The 21,039-nt window shown below is 34.5% G+C and overlaps 1 protein-coding gene across 1 annotated transcript in view; it reads left to right on the forward strand.

The window, feature by feature from the left end:
* The window catches only part of LOC145293823 (dihydrolipoyllysine-residue acetyltransferase component of pyruvate dehydrogenase complex, mitochondrial-like), a 292,023-nt gene that overhangs the window by 224,913 nt on the left and 46,071 nt on the right, over positions 1 to 21,039 (forward strand). The window contains exon 8 of the mRNA XM_080140463.1: positions 7,478 to 7,559. Coding sequence (XP_079996589.1) covers positions 7,478 to 7,559 — 82 coding nt within the window. The remainder of the gene's footprint in view (positions 1 to 7,477; positions 7,560 to 21,039) is intronic.

The following is a 21,039-nucleotide window of genomic DNA, read 5'->3' on the forward strand; positions in this document are numbered from 1 at the left end:
ATTTCTTTTATTACAATTCCTGGACTAAATTAAAGATGTTAATTGTCAAATATTTGTTTTTTAAATTATTCAAAAAAAAAAAAATTTTTTTTTTTTTTACTATTTTATTTCTGCAACATATTTCTTTTAATAAAATTTTGTGATTTTAAAAAAAAAATTTTTTTTTTAACAAATTATTAGCAAGTTCGTAGCAATGTCTTTTGGTTGTTTCTTTTCTTCATGACACAATGTTGACACATTAGGTAAAAGCATAGAATAATCACTGCATATAATCAAATACCCATGTTAATGGGTTTATAGATAAACATTCATTTTGCCCACCGGCACTAGTGCTTCTTATTTTACTGGGCCGGCACTGGCTACCACTAACAATGGTAGTTTTTTTTTTTTTTTTTTTTTTTTCAGGGGCTGTGTACTTCCACCAGGCAACGCTGGTACACATGTCCTGCTAGTGTATATATATATATATATAAAATGGTTGCATCTTTTTATCATTCCAAAAGGTATCTAACTAATTGCAATGTAATCCTCTACATGTATAACCAGCAAATATGTCGTAAAATGGAATTTTAGGATGCATCTGTACTGTTGCCATCTGGACGGGAGCTGCTCGGAGCAGTTTAAAACCAGCTTTGAAACTTAGTAGATAATGCTCCTTTTTTTTTTTTTTTTTTTTTTTTTTTACCTGCAACCTCTTTCCCACAGAAGAGATGTTATGAGCCTGTCTCTACTCTATAGTTATTTTCATGGCAAGTGCTCGTCTAATGCCAAATTTTCACAACTGACACTTGTTTTCTACAACAACCATCAAGTTTCTCCCCACTCTGCCTAAATCTAAATGCAAATTCCATGGACAAAGCTTCTTTCCTAGTGGAACTGTTTTGCTGGCCTACTTTCCAGCTGACTACAATATAGTTGCGTTAAAGTCGAATGTAAACAAATTGTTTTTTTTTGTTTTTTTTGGAGCCATCCCCATCCCACCCTAAATAATCCATTCTTTTCCCTTTTTTATCACTAACTATTAATACGCCGTTGTCTCAGTGACTACCGTACACTCATTAATCTTTATCCTCGAGTGGTACAAGGTGCCTTAAATAAGTTTCAAGACTTTTCTACAGGCATTTAAAATTGTTGTGAACTCTTGGAGATTCAGAATGTTATTGTTATTTATTATGAGATGATTGACCAATGATTTAATTTCAGATTCAAATGACCAGCTACAGCAGGAATTGGAATACATCCTACTAAAGCCTGATTGTTACAACTGGTGAATTTCAAAAAAGCAATCTGGATGTGAAGATCTCTAGAAGAATGATATGCAATAAAATTGTTTTTAAACTTGGAAAAAATGCCACAGAAACGTATGGAATGCTTCAGACTACTTCTGGACCATCTTGCATGAATCAAGCATCAGTTTTTTAGTGGCATAAGAGATTCAAGGAAGACAGAGTTTGTGAGGGATGATGAGAGGTCTGTGTGTGTGTGGGGGGGGTAAGGAAGTAAAAAAATGAGAGTTGATTGACCAAATAAAGAATTTCATGGATAAGGACTGTTGTGTGTCTATAGACAATTAGTGCACAGTTTGATGTCAGTGTTGGAAATGTACACACAATTATTCGCGAGGAACTGAAAATGTGGAAGATTTGTGTGAAATTTGTCCCAAGGGTGCTCAAAGAAGTTCAGAAAGAAAGATTTCATGACATCAGGGAAATGATCAATTCAGATCCTACAGTTCTTGATGCTCTGGTGACCTGCGATGGAAGCTGGATATGCTGCTATGACCCAGAGAGCAAGAGACAAAGTTCCCAATAGAAGCATGCTGGCTTTTCCAGACTTAAGGTCTTACAGAGCTAATCCTCATGATAATCCTTTTTTTTTTTAAATTTTTTTTTTTTGACAGCACAAGCGTAATCTACATGCACTGGGTTCTCACTGGACAGACAATCAACAAAGAAAACTATGTTGAGGTTTTAAGGGAGTTCAGGAAGAGATTCTGTTTGAAGAGGCCAGCACTCTTCAAATCAGGTCAAATGCACCAGTTCACAACGCCATACTTATCACAGACTATTTGACCAAGATGGGCATCAAGACAGTTTCACACCCTCCCTATAGTCCTTTTCGTGACTTTTCGTTATTCCCTAAGCTCATGGAGGCTGTTGTTATGAATCCGTTTGAATTGAGGAGATGAAAGAGGCTGTGATGAGGGTCATTGACATGCTCACACAAAAGGACTTCCATGGAATCTTCCAGAAGTTGTTGGAATGGTACAACAAGTGCATTGTTGCGAGAAGAGATTACTTCGAAGGGGACTATAGTTTCATGCATGTACTCTCACGTGGCTATACAAAAAAGTCTGAAAACTTATTGAAGTCACCTCCTAAGTGTAAAAAAAAAAATCTGATTTTCAGTGACCTTCTGATTCCTAGCACAAAAATACATTTTTATAGCAAATTTTGTTTTATTTTGTGTTTTAACAAAGATAGGCATCTTTTATTAAAAAAGGTATCTAAAATATGTGACAAAATGCATATGGAAGAGGGAAAAATTTCCAAATGTGGGAGGCACAAAGATAGTCATGATTTCCTTATTTTTGGTCAGATTTTAAAAGTTAACAAAAGTTCTGTTTTAGATATTTTAAGCCATTCCAATTTTTTTCATGTGTATTGCTCTTTTTATTTATGTGTGTGTGTGTGTGTGTGTGTGTTTTCCGACAATTCACAATTGCAAGTTGTTATGAAAAAATAAGTTGTTCTAGAGCTATGCAAGCTATGCTGATTAACTCCAAAAGAAAAATCTATTCTCCATTTTTTTAATTTTTTTTTTAAATTTATTTTTTCATTTCTTTTTTAAGGTGAGTTTTTTTTTTTACATGGGGGTCATCACATATCAAGGCCCAGGGGCCACTCGAGGATAAGGGTTAATGGATATACATTAATCATTGTGATTTTAACATAGTAAACATTAGTAGAAATTTTGTAACTTGGATTACTTAGGGGGACGGTTCAATAAGAACTTGTTCAAGACAATCAGATTGTAGTCAGCTGGAAAGCAGGCAAACAGAATAGTTCCACAGGCTAAGAAGCCCTGTTCATGGAATCTACATTTAGGTGTAGGCACAGATAAAGTGTGTGAAATTGTTGATAGTGGTTCTGGCTAGACGAGTGTTTTTCGTGAAAGTCTGACGAGGGGGGACCATAAATTGCAGTTCAGATGAGCACCTGCCATGAAAATAACGATAAAGCAGGCTCACAAGTTCTCTTCTGTGGGAAAGAGGTTGCAGGAAAGAGAAAAGAGCATCCCCCACTAAGCTACGAAGTCTATTTTGAACTCTGTCTAGACAGGATAAGCTGCTTCTAGATGTGGCAATAGGGCAGGTCGATTTGCAACTTTTTTCAGAAAATCAACATGGCACTAGTGATGATAGTTGGGATTTGATGTGATAATAATATATACCAAAAATTAGATTCCCATCTTGAACAGAAAATTGAGCATTTAATTTTAAAAATTGTGTAGAAAAATGCTGAAAAATCCTTCATTTTCATAGCATTTTTCACAACACTGACTTTGAAATTTCACTATTTTTATAAAATATTCAATTAAAATTGATATATTTATATGAAATACATTGAAAGAAAAATAAATACATGAATTAAAATTTTAATTATGAATCACAACTAGCAAAATATCTCAACTTTTACTGCATTGATTAAACAAAAATTGTAAAAAAGCTAATTAGCAAATAAGTCTTTTAAATTTCACAATTCAAAAAGATATGTGGAGATGTATTACACAATATAACAACTTGATACAAGTTACAGAACCATGTATTATAATTTTTTATTAGAGGTAATGATATAAACTTATAATAGAACTAAATTGTTCTGTATAATTTCCTTTTGAGGAAAATGAAGGTCTAATTTGCTGGCACGATGACTTTGTAATAATGTGTCTATGTCTTGCTTCCTGCCCATATACAACTTTTTGAGAAAAATCAATCAAATTTGACCAGTATGTGGCTGCAAAATTGATAGCAGTAATCTTTTTTTTTTTTTTTTTTTAGTTGTTCACTACTTTTTGAAAAAAAACAACACAAAAAAAAACAATTATTTGAAAACACTTATTTTTTATATTTTTGTGATGCATAAAACTAATTATTGTTTGGATAAATTAAGAAAACTAATAAAATTTAATGGATAAATATTTATTTACCTAATGGACAAAATCGTTTGAATGCCCTCTTCTCTCCTATCCAATTCATCTGAGTTTATCATTGATATTATATTTTCCGGAAGTAGTGCAAAAGCACTATATTTTTGAACTGTTTAAAACAGTAATTTGGATTTCAGTTAACTGTTTTGTTCTCTGAATCATATTAAAAATATACTGTTGTTGGTTAAAAAAAAATATTGTCGGTTTTGATCTCAAACCAACTAACTGCATACACTTGGATGATAAATTTGACCAAAATGTATAATTTACCATAGTGTTTGAGGATAGACAACTCTAGTCCATAAACACATTAATCGTGTGGCTTATATTAGCCATCTTCCTTGATTTAAGGGCCCAATTTTCTAAGTTAACTTCTCCACAAGAAATGCCAACAGCATACTCAAAAAGTAGCCTCTGTTCTTCACACTTAAGTTATTTGTTTCTTCTGCTGTCAGATAAAGATGATCGGGAGGGACACTAATTTTTTAGAATTCTACTTGAGGCAAATCTTGATAATTATTGATGTTCCACCAATTAATTTAAAAATTGCTGTAAATTGCTGTTCTTCTAGTGGAATCTGAAAATTAGAAAATTTGCATATGTAATAATAGAGCCAAATTACATAATAAATACCAATATATTATTTTATTTTCCACACACAAAAAAAAAAGGAACATAATTGCAGGTGAATCTATAGAATTAATTTTACCTCCTTGTTAGGAGGACAAGTGCAGATTATGTGCCTTGTTTGACAAATTTCTGTGTTGCACTTTACTGCAAAGTCATCACATCTCAAGACAAAGTTTACAGCTACAAGAAGATATATCAAACAGTCTGTCTAGCTGTTCCTTCATTCTTTTCACTTTGACAGGAAATCTCTTGCAGCAATCAATCTGTTTGGCCCTCTTATAGAAAAATATATTGACCTTCTGTTCTATATAATGTTACCTTAACAAGGGCAATTGTGGATTGACTGCTTGCCAAATACTAATTATTTCCTTGGCAATTAACTTAGAAATTACGCTATTTTTAAGTGGGGATAACTGTTTTCGAGGAAATAACTAAACTGGATGACTTGTTGTGAAGTTGGGGTGCTGTTTCATCCAAATGACAAATTTTGTGAACCACGGGTTAAAACTGAACGTTGTGCTTTTACTGACATTCTAATCGGAAAAGTAAAATAAATAAATGGATTATAACTGAAGGAAACTGTATTAGGTTATCTTCCAGTTTCATATGTAAAAAATAAGTGCTAGTTATAAGAAATAATAAAAAATCTTTGTAGAGTTGAATTAGATGTATTGAAGAGAGAGGACCAAACCAAATCAGAGGCATAGTAGTGTTTAGTTTAGACAGTTTTAGCAGGTTTTAGCTCCTCCTTCGATACCATGAATTTATCCAAAATGGCACAGCAAGAATATATATATATATATATATTATAGAGATTCATTCTTGCTGTAGCTGTGCCATTTTAAACTAGTGTTTAGAGTTTGAAAAACCAGTGCTTGTGCATCTATGTTACTATGCTATTTTTAATAGTATTTTCAAATTAAATTAAATTTTTATTAAATTTTTAGGTGAAAGTACAGAATAGTTACAATACGACCTCCTTCCTATATTAAGAATAGCTTTCTAAATAACAAAGTTATTTTAGCACAATAACAAAGATGCACAAATAACGAAAAACCTTTAAGGGAGTTTCCTTATTTACTCATATTAATCTTTGTGGGTTATCTGATTTTTAAACTATAATTTTAAAAGAAAAATACTGCTTAAAAACAATTACTCCCTAAAAATAAAAGACATTAAAATTTGACACTAATTTTCTGCAAAGTATTTTTCATTAAGTAGAAAAACTTGAAAATTTACGCGGTTATGTTTCGTAAAGAATGTGTAGAATAAAATTGTATGGACTTTTTTTTTTTAATATAAAACTGGAGTATTACCATATTTTAATAAAAATTTCAAATATAATTTGATGTGAAATATTAGGTTGGTGCAAAACTAATGTTTTTGACATTCATTTGAACGTCAAAAAATGCCATTATTTTTGCACAAACCTAATAGAAAAACACATTAAAAAAGATAAAACGAATATGTTTAAATTCACTGCAGACACTTGAAATATTATAATATATATTTTAAACAAGTCTTTTTCGTTTTTCCTTTCGAAATAATTAAGCCTAAATTGTAATGTTTTCAAATTAAATAATAAACAAACATTAATTTTCAATATCAATAACGAGCGTGTTTTGCGACGGTGAAATCTAAAATGTTTCCACCCAAAAATTTCCTTAAAAGGAAAAAGCGAACTTTGATCGATATTATTTAAAAAACATAATTTTGCCTTTACAGTTAATATTTATTTTATTAATTCATTATCCTCACTCATTTTATTTAAAAATGTAGTTTAAAACATATTGCAAATAATGGTTCCATTTTCTGAACAGTATGAATTGTTTTGATGACGGGACGTTCTTGACAATTCACCGAAAAACTTTTAATCGCTTCAATTTTTCAACTTTTAAAGTCATTTCCTCAAGCAAAGATAACGATTTTGAGAAAAATATTTTGTGTAGGTCTTTTCTATGTCAAACCCCAACTATCATCACCATTGCCTCACCAGGGTTCCAAAATCGACCTGCCTTAATGTTGCAACAATATTCCATCGTTGGCCGTACCTGGCTATTATATAGGTAGAGAATTGTATCAGGAGTGAGGTATCTATTGGAGCGGTAGAAGGATCCCACCATTTTTCCAGTGACTTTGGCTATGGATTTGATATGTGTTCCATTTCAGATCGGGATTTGTAAGCAGCTTGAAAAACTTAGTGGCAACAATAAATTAAATAAAAATCAGTTTTGCATATTAGATAGTAAGTGATCACACCTTTTGGATCAGATAGCATTTTTTAAAGACATGTAATAAATTTTATTTATTTTAAGATTTTCATCTATTTTCTCTTGTATCATTTCTTCCTGTATATCTGTTTGTGCTCAATTAGTAAAAATTGAGTGAAAATAGTTATTTTATGGATAGGTTAGTAGTTATACGTTTTCAATTTTTCTATAAACTGCAAAAAAAGTAATAAACTGGAATTGGAAATAAGTGTAAAATATTTTTAATTCAGATATTGCTAATTCCATTATCCTTAAAAGGTTTGAATTTTTCAATTCCTGATTCTAATTAATCATCCAAAATAAGTCCTAACATTCAACTGTTTTCGCGTGCCACCTTTTAAATTTTTTTCTTTCCTTTTCCTGTGCAGATATCAATCAGTTGATATTTCTGTTGCTGTTGCAACTGAGAATGGACTCATTACTCCAATTGTCACAAAAGCTGATTCTAAGGTAAATTTATACACAAAATGTTTTCTCTCTCTCTCTCTCTCTCTCAATTCCACCACCCTTCTCTATCTCCTTGTTTGCATCCCTCTTTCTTGCATATTTCAGTTTTGTTTCTATCTTATTTGTTTTTTTTTCTTCTACCTCTTGTTCTGTTAATTCTTTCATTCTTCTATCAAACTCTCTGTCTCTTTATCTCTCTAACCTTAACCATTCTTGTTTTTCTCTCTATCTCTCTTTTTGGCCGTATTTCTTTTCCATCCCGAAAACTGTACCAATGAAAGTTGGGAACATGTTGCATGAAGAGAAATGATATGTGAATGATGGATGTGCTATGTAAGTCTTAACGACAATTATATATATAATTGAGTTCAGAGGAAGATTAAATCAAGATTGTATAGGGAGATGTGTATATTATAGGAAACTTTGTTGGTTTGGTCATGTTGAAAGTGTAGGGTTGTTGGGAGAAGGCCAAGGAAACATTAGAGTAAGTCATAAAATTGAATTTGAGAGAAAGTGATCAAGACCTGGCAAGAAATAGGTTAATATTAAAGTCAATTCATAAAAGTCGTCAAATTGACATTAAATTGAACATGATGATGGGGCAATTAATATATTACCAAAATATTATTTTAAATTGATAGGCTCTTTGTCTCTCTCTCTCACACACACACACACACACACATATATAAAATTCTCCACAATATTTTATTAGATTAACCTAAAACATATTTGTAAATTTATTTTTTACCATTATTTCTAAATTCATCTGTTTTATTAAAATAATTCACATCATTGTTCTTAATTTAATTAAGTTATAACAAAAATGCATTATTAAAATAATTGTGCGAAAGATTTAAGTTTTGAAGTCTTTATTGCCATTAAATGTCCTATACAAAGAGAAATGTAATTGTGTTGGAAAATTAATGAGAAATCTCATTAGTTTGAAGATCTCCAATAAATCTCAGTCGTTATCTTGAGAAGTTAAACTTATTCCTGTTATTAGTTGAGTTTTTGTTTACCCAATTAAAATCAAATTATAAAGTTAGATATGTGTATGCATGTACAGGATTTACTCCTAAACTAATTAATATTATGATTTTTGAAACACTATTGTTAGGTGTAGGGGGTTACAATGTAGGCTGTAACTTAATTTAGTTTTGTAAAATAAGGTTAAGAGCCCTTCATGAAAATTTATAAACCTCTGATTTTTGCGAAATCATAAAAATCAATATATTTTCCAAATATCAGTTACTTTGGAGTAAAGGGCTTTAGAAGTAACAATACACCTGAAAAAATGAAAATTGCTTAAAATATCTCAATGACATATATAGAAAGAGCTTAATAATCTAAGAAAGAGCCTATTTAAATTTTTAAAATCTGAGCCAAAAGAAAAGTTATGGCTATTTTTGTGCCTTGCCTGTTTGGATATTTTTCCCTATTTAAGACCATATACATTTTGTTACGCTACTTTTTCAGTTAAGATGCTATAAAACAAGATTAAGTGATGAAATTTTCTGTATAAATTTACTTCTGTGCAAGAAATCCAAATATGGCACAGAAAATCACCAGAAATTTATGGTTTCCAAGTAATCTGCAGTAAATGCACATAAATATGTTGCAATGTACAAATTCCACATGTAACAACATTGGGGAGAAGTTGTCGCACAGCTCTGTGTCACAGGACCAATAAGTATAAGCAGGCACAAGTTGTTGACCTTGGCACAAGCGTGCTAACATTAAGACACAATGGCTACACTTTTATCTTTATATAGCTGGTGCAACCAGGTCAGGCTGTCAGAAGATGACTCTGACACAAATGTACCTACATTAACACCTTTGGTTTTCCTTTTAATTATTTGCACAACTAAGGCATGTTCTGCAAAAACAAAAACAACAGCCCCCTCCTTTCCCTCTTCCCCCCTTTTTTCCACCCCACTTCCTTACTGGCTTCCTAACTTAAAACATTCCAACCAATAATACTACAACCTTTTTCCTTTGCAAAACTCAATTATGTTCTACAAGATTCAATTATGTTCTACAAGGCCGAGAATGAAAACAACAATCAACCAAAACCACCAAACCAAACACTATGATTAGGAAAAGAAGTAATAAAAACAACCAAACTAAAATCCAAGAATGCGTATTTGAAGAAATAAACAACTTGAAGCATAAAAAGTGTTTTCAGTTGACAAGATTTCACTAGACCCCATTGATGGGGCATCAGAATATGCTGACTGCTCTCCTGCAGAGAGTAGAAGTCCCTCAATGGGGCTACCTGTTAGCCATAGGTAGCAACCCGTAATGTCTTGGGACGGGATCCTGGTGGTTGAGCAGTCCATGACTAGGAGGGGAAAAAAAAAAAGTTGTGGCCCTACAACACACCTCTTCAGACGGGAGGTTGGAAAGGCCCAATCCAATCAATCGGCTAGTCATACCAAGCCCTAACACTTACACTGGCGAATATTAATTACAACATCCCCAAAAAAAAAAGTTTAAAGATGATACAATATCTTCTTGCTTTTACTACAAATACAGGCAAACCAAGTAAATGTTAATAGGTGGCAAGGGTCAATCAATTACTGAGATAAAACCACACAACTTTCAGGACCGCCAGCAACCACTGTAAAAAAGTAATAACCAATGTGAGAGTTGTACGCTCAGTCTGTCAAGTCCAAAGTAGTTGAGCAGCGGCTTGGTTCCCATCAGTTTTAGCAAATAGCAAATAAGATCCTGAACAGGAGCGTGTGATCTATCCCAACTATCATCAATGGACCTGAGGTGATCTCATCAGCATCAGACAAAGCCAAACTCTTTGCCAAGAACTTTGCAGCTGATTCTACACTTAACGACCAAGGCCGTCAACCCCCAGCATTTTTTTGTGTAACTGAAAACACGCATGCGACATACAAATATCTCTACATGATGTTGCCAAGCTAATCAAAAACCTTGATTCCAATAAAGCAACTGGCCCTGACGGCATTCCAATTATAGTCCTCAAGAAAATTCAACCAGAACTAGCGCCATACTTACAAAGTTATTCATGTCTTAAAGAGAAATGCTTCCCAACCCCATGGAAAATCTTATCAGTATGCCTTGTATTTAAGAATTCAGGTGATCGTTCATCTCATTCAGTACAGGCCACTAAGTCTCCTGTGTGTCATGAGTAAGTTACTGGAATCTGTGTTAAATAGAGAAGCAGTCAACCATCTTAGCAAAAATAAAATTCTTAGTGACATGCAATATAGTTCTGCTAGATCTACAGCAGATGTGCTTACAGTTTTATCTCACAGGATTAGTGAATTTCTCGACGGAGGCTTCCTTTCCAGGGCAATTGCTCTTGACATATCAAAGGCCTTTGATAAGGTATGGCACAAAGGTTTACTTCACAAAATCTCCAGCTATGGTATAGCTAGAAATGTCTTGATTATTAAATCATTTCTCTCTGATAGAGTAGTCATTGAGGGGCAGAAATCAGAAGCTCTCAGTATTAACGCTGGGGTCCCTCAGGTGTCCCTCAGGGGTCCATCTCTTCCTAATCTACATCAATGATCTTCCAAATCACATCCTTACATCATTCGTAGACATTTATGCTGATGACACCACCATCTATGGTAGTACATTAAAGACTGTAAACGACCAAGTTCTCTCTGATTCTCTTTCTTCTGATCTTGAGCATGTGGTACAATGGGGAAAAAGGTGGCTGGTTACTTTTAATGCATCTAAAACCAAGCTTCTATCTTTACATCAACACTCTGATGCCTATCTGGCATCAATTGAAATAAATGGCTCTCGTCTTGGGGAAGCTTCATGTTTTGACAAGCTTCTGGGTTTAACCTTTACTCCCGATCTGAAATGGAACACATATATCAAATCCGTTGCCAAGGTCGCTGAGAAAATGGTAGGATCCTTCTACCACTCCAGTATATATTTCACTTCTGATGCAATTCTCTATCTATATAAAAGACAGGTATGTCCAAGGATGGAGTACTGTTGCTATATTTGGGCTGGAGCTGCTAGAAGCAGCATATCCTGCCTTGATAGAGTTCAAAACAGACTTTGTAACTTAGTGGGGGATGCCCTTTTTTCTTCCATACAACCTCTTTCCCACAGAAAAGACGTTGTGAGCCTGTCTTTGCTTTATTGTTATTTCCATGGCAGGTGCTTGTCTGAGCTTGAATCTATGGTTCCCCCTTGCTAAACTTTCACAGAAAACATTCGTCTAAGAATAGTTTCCCACACTTTTTATCTGTGCCTACCCCTAAATGTAGATTCCATGAACAGAGCTTCTTTCTTAGAACTGCACACCTGTGGAACTCTTTTCCGTTGGCTTGCTTCCCAGCTGACTACAATCTGATTGTCTTCAAATCCAATGTAAACAAGTTCTTGATGAACCGTCCCCCTATGTAATCCAACTTACAAAAATCCCACTTCCTATGGTAAAAGCACTATAATCACATTAACTATTGTATACCCATTAACCCTTATCCTCGAGTGGCCTCCGGGACTTGATAAGTGGGGATTCCTGTGTAATAAAAAAAACTAAAAAAAAACTAGGAAAATGAAACTAAAGGAGAATCAGGAAGCGATGGCACAAACTCAACCGATTGAGTATATATTTTTTTGTATCCTTGGGATGAAAGGGAAAATGGGTTTCCCCCATAACATCTCCCACATTTGGGCTCAAAGGAGGGTGGGGAGCAAGAAAGATGAAAAACAAATCGGCTATACATGGATCTAATAATCAAAACCCCAGAAAAAACAAAAGAAATCATTCTGATGTTTCAGATGTCACCAGTTCTGACAGTGAGCAAGAATTCAATCTTGAACATATTGATAAAAAAACTTCCCAAGATTCATAGTTATTTAAACTTTGGAAGGAAAAAAGACCAGCGATCTGTCTCCATTTCTAATTGAAAAGGTATTAACCCAAAATAACAATCCTAAAACAGTTAAAAAAATGGAAAATGGCAACCTATTTGTTACAGTAGACAATTACAAAGATGCAAAAAACCACTTAGGAATGGAAAAATTCCATATTTATAAATGCAAGACTTTTGCCCACGAAAGATGTCATAAGAAGCCATGAACTAACCTTAGCTACGACAGAAGAAATCAAAAATGTGCTAAGAAAAAAGGGAGTGATTGATCATGTCCAAATCAGCATAAAAAGGAACGGTCAATCCATACCTACGCCGACGTATATACTAACATTTAAAACTAAAATTCCAAAAGAAGTCAAAATTGGATATACAATAGAAAAAGTGGAACTATATATACCAGCCCCTCTGAGATGTTTTAAGTGCCAAAAATATGGGCACCATAGAGAAATTTGCAGAGGGCACAAAACATGTGGAAAATGTGGTCTAAAAGAACCCAACCAGATGGAAAATGAATGCCCCAATAAAACTAAATGCCCAAATTGCCTGGAAAATCATCCAGCATACTCCAAAATATGCAAAACCTTCAAAAAGGAAAAAGAAATTGTGGAAGTAAAATACAAAGAAAATATATCCTTCCCTGAAGCAAGGAAAATGGTAGATTCCTACCAAAAAGTAAACACCTATGCAAACATCACAAAAAATTCAAGTCAAACTAACCAAACCAACTACCAAGAGTTACTCAATAAACTAGTTTCTGAACTCAAAAATCTAATTGAAACTTTAAAAACAAACCAAAATGAAACTAACAAGAAACAAATACTAGTATCCTTGAAAACTCAATTAAGTGACCAAAATCAAAAACAAGTTCCAAAGAGCAACATAGAATCCGATCAACAAAAACCACAAATTAACCAACGTGAAAGATCCAAGTCACGAACAAGGACAAAAGTAGACATTAAACGCACAAGTCTTCCTTTCTAGGGCAATCGCTCTTGACATACCAAAGGCCTTCAATAAGGTATGGCATAAGGGCCTACTTCACAAGATTTCCAGCTACAGTATAACTAGAAATGTTTTCTCAGTCATTAAACTATTTCTCTCTGATAGGCTCATAAGACTAGTGGTTATGGGCAGAAATCAGAGGCCCTCAGTATTAATGCTGGAGTCCCTCAGGGGTCCATCCTGGGCCCAACTCTCTTCCTGATCTACATCAATGATCTCCTAAAACACATACTTAAATCATTCGTTGACATCTATGCTGATTACATGACCATCTATGGTAACACATCAAAGACCATAAATGACAAAGTTCTCTCTGATTCTCTCTCCTCTGATATCGAGCGTGTGGTACAGTGGAGGAAGAGGTGGCTGGTTACTTTTAATGCATCTAAAACCAAGCCCCTATCTTTACATCATCAACGCTCTGATCCCCATCTGGCATCAATTGAAATGAATGGCTCTCGTCTAGGGGAAGTTCCATGCTTTGATAAGCTTTTGGGCTTGACCTTTACTCCTGATTTGAAATGGAATACGTACATCAAGTCAGTTGCCAAGGTCGCTGGGAAAATGGTAGAAGATATCTCACTGCTGATGCAATTCTCTATGTATATAAAAGCCAAGTATGTCCAATGATGGAATACTGCTGCCACATCTGGGCAGGAGCTGCTAAAAACAGCCTATCCTGCCTTGACAGAGTACAAAATAGACTTTGTGGCTTAGTGAAGGATACCCTTTTCTCTTCCCTGCAACCTTTCTCCTACAGGAGACATTGCGAACCTGTCTTTTATCACTGTAAAACTGTTATTTGCAATTTTCTAAAGAACACTGAGAAGTATGGAAAAGCAACCCCCCCCAATTTCTCCTGCATTGATTAGGAGAATCAGACGAGTTGTTATAAATGACAGAGGACTTTCTTCTAGTCAAATTAAGGTGATTACAGATGCTGATTGCAGTCAAATAACCATCAGACGACAACAAAAATGCATAGTAAATAAAAAGCATAAACAAATTTCTCGATTGCTTCCACATCACAAAATGGACCACTTAAGATTTGGTCGTGAATACCAAACCTGGGACGTTGAGAAGTAGAAGAAAGTCCTGTTTTCTGATGAGAAAAAATTCAATTTAGATGGTCCTGATGGCTTCCAGTGATATTGGCATGACAAAAACATGTCTCTTGAAATTTTTTCCACGTGTCATAGTGGTGGAGGGTCTGTAACGGTATGGGGTGCCTTTTCTTACAGAGGGACGATTGATCTCCAGGTAGCGCAGGGTCGTCAGACAGCAGCTGGTTATGTTAGCATCTTTGATGATGAAGGGTCATCATTTGTGTGGGGGTGGTTGGTTATTCCAACAAGATAATGCTGCAATCTACACTGCAAGACGGACCTTGAGCTTTCTACAAGAAAATTGAGTCCATCGCTTGGGACATCCTGCATGCTCACCAGACTTGAACCCAATGGAAAATTTTGCGGGATGTATGACAAGAGAGGTTTATCGAAATGGCAAACAATATTCAACAAAAAATGAACTTTGTGAAGCCATCTTCAGAAACTGGAGCAGAATCTCCCACACCTTAATGGAAACCCTTATTTCTAGCATGCCCTAAAGAATTTTTGAAATCATCAAAAGCAGTGGAGGTAGAACTCATTATTAAGTTTGATTATTGAATGTTTTCATATATTTTTCAAACACATGTTGCACAAAGCTAAGTAGGTCCAGCAGACGAGCCTTGTTCTGAAAAATCTAAACAGTTAGGACATATGACAATGGTGCTTCTACCATTATTGACCCTTTGAATGATGGATATAGAAAATAAGTTAACCTCTTCGAATTGTTTTATTTACAAAAATATTTCTTTATTAAAAAGAATCATGTAACTGCTTTATGCAAACAAACATTTGAACTTTGCTATTAAAAAAAAATCAGTTTCCCTTTTTATGTTGACTTATTTTGCCTTTGGTTGCAATTATTTATTTTTTTATTTTCACTTGTTCGTTATGTTTATAGTAATAAATATTCGAAATTTCTTTGACTTTTTTTCTTTCTTTAATACTTTAAATTAAAAAAAAAATTCTATTAGCTTAACTTTATATTTCACCATTTTGTTTTTAGTAATAAATGCTTCTCTACATTAAAAACCGACCTTGTGCCTAACTCTGCCCTCGTGAGGAGGCAAGTAAATAGGAAGTAATATGGCTGGCGAAAAATGTTTTTCGACCAGCATAAAAGCATTACAATACATTTAAACCCTGAAGAATTTCCGCCATGCACCCTTGTTTTTCTAAGTTAACTAGCCACTACTTGGGTTTCAAAGTTAAAAAAAAAAAGTGCTTTAAAATAATAGAAACACTAAAGTTTTTTTCGTTTTGGAAGGGGGTTTCAGGTGCCCATATTATTCCAAAAAACCAGCTATGTAAACAATTTGCAATATTTTGAAAAACATTCTTTACGATCAATTTTTATTTAAAATTAAGAAATTATTTTCTAAAATATTTTGTTTATATATGTTTACATTTTGTTTTTAAGTAAAATTAAATTAATTTTAAAATATTGTTTATATCCATCTTCATTCAAAAGGGGTACTTTTTGGTAGCTTCACCAGTTATTAACCTAAATTTTCCGAATGTCAGAATGAGTCTCGTTTGTTGAAGCTACTAGTCTCAGCTTCACAAACATGTTATATATATGTGTGCGTGTGTTTATATATATATATATTTAAAGTGATGGTTGTGTAGTTCCAACGAGAGAAAAAATGTATATTTAAAAGGGTGTAGCCATCAACAATTGTGGGTTTTTTTTAAAGGTTTTCATCATATTTTTATTTTAAAATATTTTTATAACGCGTTTCGAGCTTAGGGTGTGCTCTCTTCAGATATTTTCGTAAAAAGTTTTTCTTTAAAATGGGAGTTTGTAGAATTGCCTCCGCTGATATTAAATATGTTTTTTTCAGAGTGATGTTCAGACATTCTGTTGTTGTTGGTGTTCAGACATTCTGTCTCCAACTGTAAGTGTTCACAGTGTCCGGTCAAAGTTATTTTCAAAGAGTGTTTTTTAGTCCCTGTGGTGAAGGTTTTTATGGTTTTTTTAGGGTTCTTTTTAAAGACTTTCTTTCCCCATGTATAGCATACACTCACACACAATCACACACGCATACATATACATTCATGTACATGTACACATGCACACGCACACGTACGCAGGCACACACACATACACACACGTGCATGCATAGAAATATATGTAGGAGCATACATATATACATATATACATACCCACCTACACACTCACACACGTACTCGCATACATCCACCGCTAACAATTATTTTTATTTTTTTATTTTATATATATATATATATATATATATATATACATATATATACTTTTTTTTTTCCAACCAAAACACGCATGTATACATGCGCTTAATCATTCAGACATACGTACACGCACCCACACACACACAAGTAAGATGGAGAATAGGTAGAAGATATATATACACACACACATACACGCATATATGTACACACATATATGTATGTGCACATACACTCACAAACATCCACATACTATGTACATACACACACACATGCACACACACACAGACATATGCAGGGGCCCACACATACGCGTATATCCATATCCACACGAACATATTTAGCCACTCATACATGTGCATACATATGTATATATATACATATACACACACATACATACGGATGTGTATACACTCATCCACCCATATATATATATGGGCACATGCACTCACAATCACACACACACATACATATTCATACATCCCACCTTATGTATATATTGGTTGAAGTTTCCTTTCCAATCCAAGCACATACATGGATTCGGTCACCCAAACATAAGTGCACGTATACATACAAACAAGATGTAGCATAGATAACAGATGATATATACATATACACACATGCATACACAATCATATGTGCACACCCACGCACACACACATATACACACGCACACATACCCATACATACGTTTAATTTCTAGTTGTTTGTTTAGTTAAGAGAAATGGTACTGTACTGGGTATGGGCGCGCACCCGCGAAAGTGTGCGTGTGCCTTATTGTGCTTTTTTTGTTGTTTCGTGTGTGAGGGTGCACACCTACCCAAGCATGCATGTGTGTAAGTGTATTTTGTGTTTTGCCTATTTATGTGTATAATTATGGAGAGATGTTTAAGGCGGGGTTAAACTTTGCTATGAAATTTTTTTCTTGTGTTAGCAAGTAGAAGTAGTTGTCAGTTTGGAAGATGGGCATTATCTCAAATCTGCCTCCACTGCATGCGTGTATATGTTGTGATACATGTAGGTGTCTATTTTCCGCGATTTTGATGTTGGATCGGTGTAGGGCTACTCTATTACTAAGGTTTTTTGTAGCGCCTATGTAGGATTTATCGCATGCTGGACATTTTATTACATAGATCACGTTTTTTGAGGTGCAATCTAGGTTTTTTTTAATTTTGAATGTTTGTATGGGGTTCGTAAATGTGTATGTGTTTCCCTCTAATATTATGTTGCAGACTCCACATCGTTGTTTGTTGCATTTTGTGACTCCTTTTGTTGCGTCTTGATTGAGTTTGGATGAGGTAAGAATGCGTTTTAGGTTTTTGGGTTGGCGTTTGCTTTTTATTATTTTTGTTGTTTTAAGGAAGTTGTTTAGTTTGCTGTTTTGGTTAAGTAGGACGAGGTTTTTCGTTATCTCTGTGAAAAGCTCTGGGTTGTTTGTGTTGTGTGTGGAGACGTATGTTAGGATTTGTTCTTTGTTTCGTTCTTTAGGGGTTCTCAAATCTTCTACTGGTAGTTGTGATGGGTATTTTCTTTTTCTTAAATTTATTCGTAGTTCCTTGAGTCGGATTTTTCGAAGGTTATTGTCCGTGATTATGGTGCAGATTCTACGTGCTAGGGTGTAGGGAATTGATTTTATGCAGCTTTTAGGGTGGTGACTTTTAAAGTGTAGGTATTGTTGGGTGTCTGTAGGTTTGCGGTAAATGTCTGTGATAATGTTATTGTCTTTAATCTTTATCAGTATGTCTAGAAAAGGTAATTCTGTAGAGCTTTGTTCTATGGTGAATTTAATTTTTGGGTGTAGGTTCTGGAGTATGGTGTGTAAGTCTGTGATGTCCCCCCATGTGGGTTTCCATAGGATGAAGCAGTCATCTAAGTACCTTTTCCATGATTCTACAAACAGTATTTTAGTGCTGTGGCCAGATTTTTGTTCTATTTTTTTATATAAGGTTTCTTCTAGGTAGGCTAATGTAAGGGTTGCGTAAGTCGGTGCCATTTTCATTCCCATTGCTGTACCTAGTGTTTGGATGTAGTTGGTATTGTTGAATTCGAAGAAATTATTATTTAGAATTATGTCTATACTATCGATAATGAATTGTTTTGTGAATCTGGGATGTAGTGTTTGTGCGTGTCTGTTGATCCAAAATAGTATTGCTTCTTTTCCTAATTCATGGGGTATATTACTATATAAACTGCTAACGTCAAATGTAACTAATAGTGTCCCGTTTTCTACCGTATGTGGTAAGGTAGTAAGAAAATAGATGTTGTCCCTTATGTAGCTCTTAACTTGATCTGTGAAAGGTTGTAATAAGATGCCTATTAAGTTGCTAAGTCTGCTTGTCGGACAGGCTGGTCCTGCTACAATGGGTCTTAATGTAAGGTCACTAGGGTTTGGAGCGCTAATATATTCTGAGTTTTGTGTATCGATGGCAAGTTTTATTGTGCCAGATTTGTGTATTTTAGGCAGTCCGTAGAAGTTGTTGGTCTTTGTAATGAAATTTGTGAGGAAGTCCTTTTCTTTCTTTTTTAATATTTTGTTGTGTGTTGTACAAAGTTTTGTGATTTTTGAGATGGTGGTGTTATCTATGTTGGTACTAATGGGTTTATAGTAGTGTTTGTCATACAGTAATTCTGTAATTTTTGTTTCATAATATGTTTTGTCCATGATTACTACGGCACTGCCTTTGTCTGCTTCTTTTATTATTATGTCATTATTATTACGGATCTTTTCGAGTGCTTGTTTTTGCTTATGTGTGAGGTTGCTTGTGGTTTTGTGTTTTTTTTGGAGGTTAAGGTTCCAGAGATTTTCGAAGTAGCTGTTTAGTTCTTTTGTGTTGTTCTGTTTATTAGGGAAATATGTTGATTTGTTTTTTACTAAAGAATCATCTTTGTCCCCTTTGTTATCTAGTGTTTCTATTAGTCTAAATTTCCGTTGGAATTCTTTAAGGTCCTTTTTTAGTTCTGCTATATTGCTTTTAGGGGTGGGGCAGAATTTGAGGCCCAGCTTCAGTATTTCCATTTCGTTCTTTGATAAGGAGTATGTGGATAAATTGATGACTTTGGGTCTAATTTTTTCTAACCTGGAATTGTTGTTCCCTGGGGGCTTCCTAAAAAATGGTGGGAGTTGTTTGTTTCCTTGTTTCGAGGAGTGGTGTGTTTTAGGGTGATGTGATGTCTCCTTGTAAAATGAGTGTTATGTTGCCTGGTGTGTTGTGTTTGTTAAGGGTGCGGGTTCTTGTGTAATTTTGAGGTGTTATTAGTGTGCGTTTTGGCTGGGCCAGTTGTTGGGAATTTGTGTATGACGTGGATAAATTGTGGTTGCTTCTTTGTGTGTAGTTGTATCTGTTGTGTGGATGTGTTTGTGTGTGGTGTATGTTTCGTTTCTTACCTTTGTTATGTGATCTCTGTGTTTGCCGATATTGTGTGAGAGTGTTCTGTTCCTGGTTGTCCTTGTATGTGTTTGTCGATTGTTTGCTTCTTTCTTTTTCCGGCAGGTTTTTTAGCCAGGTTATTTTCCGTCCAATGATTTCCCTAGATTTTTCCTCCTCTTTTTTGCATTCAGAATCCCAGAGTTCCAAGAGGGGTTGGTGTGTTTCCTTGGGGCAAAGTTCCTTGATTTTTTTAAATATTTTATTGTCAATTTCTGTGTACTTCTCCGTAGAGTGTACTTTTTTGTCTTCCCGTATGTCGATTTCGGCCTGAAGTTTTGAAATACTAAGGGCTTTTTTGATTTTCACTTGTTCCTCTGTATCTTGTGGTGTAATTTTTTCCCGGAATTTATATGGAATAAATTGGTCCTCCATCTTTAGAAATGTCTGTGTGTGTGCGTGTGTATGTGTATGTGCCCACATAGTATGTGGATGTTTGTGAGTGTATGTGCACATACATATATGTGTGTACATATATGTGTGTATGTGCGTGTATGTGTGTGTGTGTATATATATCTTCTACCTATTCTCCATCTTACTTGTGTGTGTGTGGGTGCGTGTACGTATGTCTGAATGATTAAGCGCATGTATACATGCGTGTTTTGGTTGGAAAAAAAAAAAAGTATATATATATATATAAATAAAAAAATAAAAATAATTGTTAGCGGTGGATGTATGCGAGTACGTGTGTGAGTGTGTAGGTGGGTATGTATATATGTATATATGTATGCTCCTACATATATTTCTATGTATGTACGTGTGTGTATGTGTGTGTGCCTGTGTGCGTGTGCATGTGTACATGTACATGAATGTATATGTATGCATGTGTGATTGTGTGTGAGTGTATGCTGTACATGGGGAAAGA

This window comes from Euprymna scolopes, chromosome 15, assembly GCF_053919585.1.
Source record: "Euprymna scolopes isolate OS-2025 chromosome 15, ASM5391958v1, whole genome shotgun sequence".
In the NCBI taxonomy this organism is placed as follows: Eukaryota; Metazoa; Mollusca; class Cephalopoda; order Sepiida; family Sepiolidae; genus Euprymna; species Euprymna scolopes.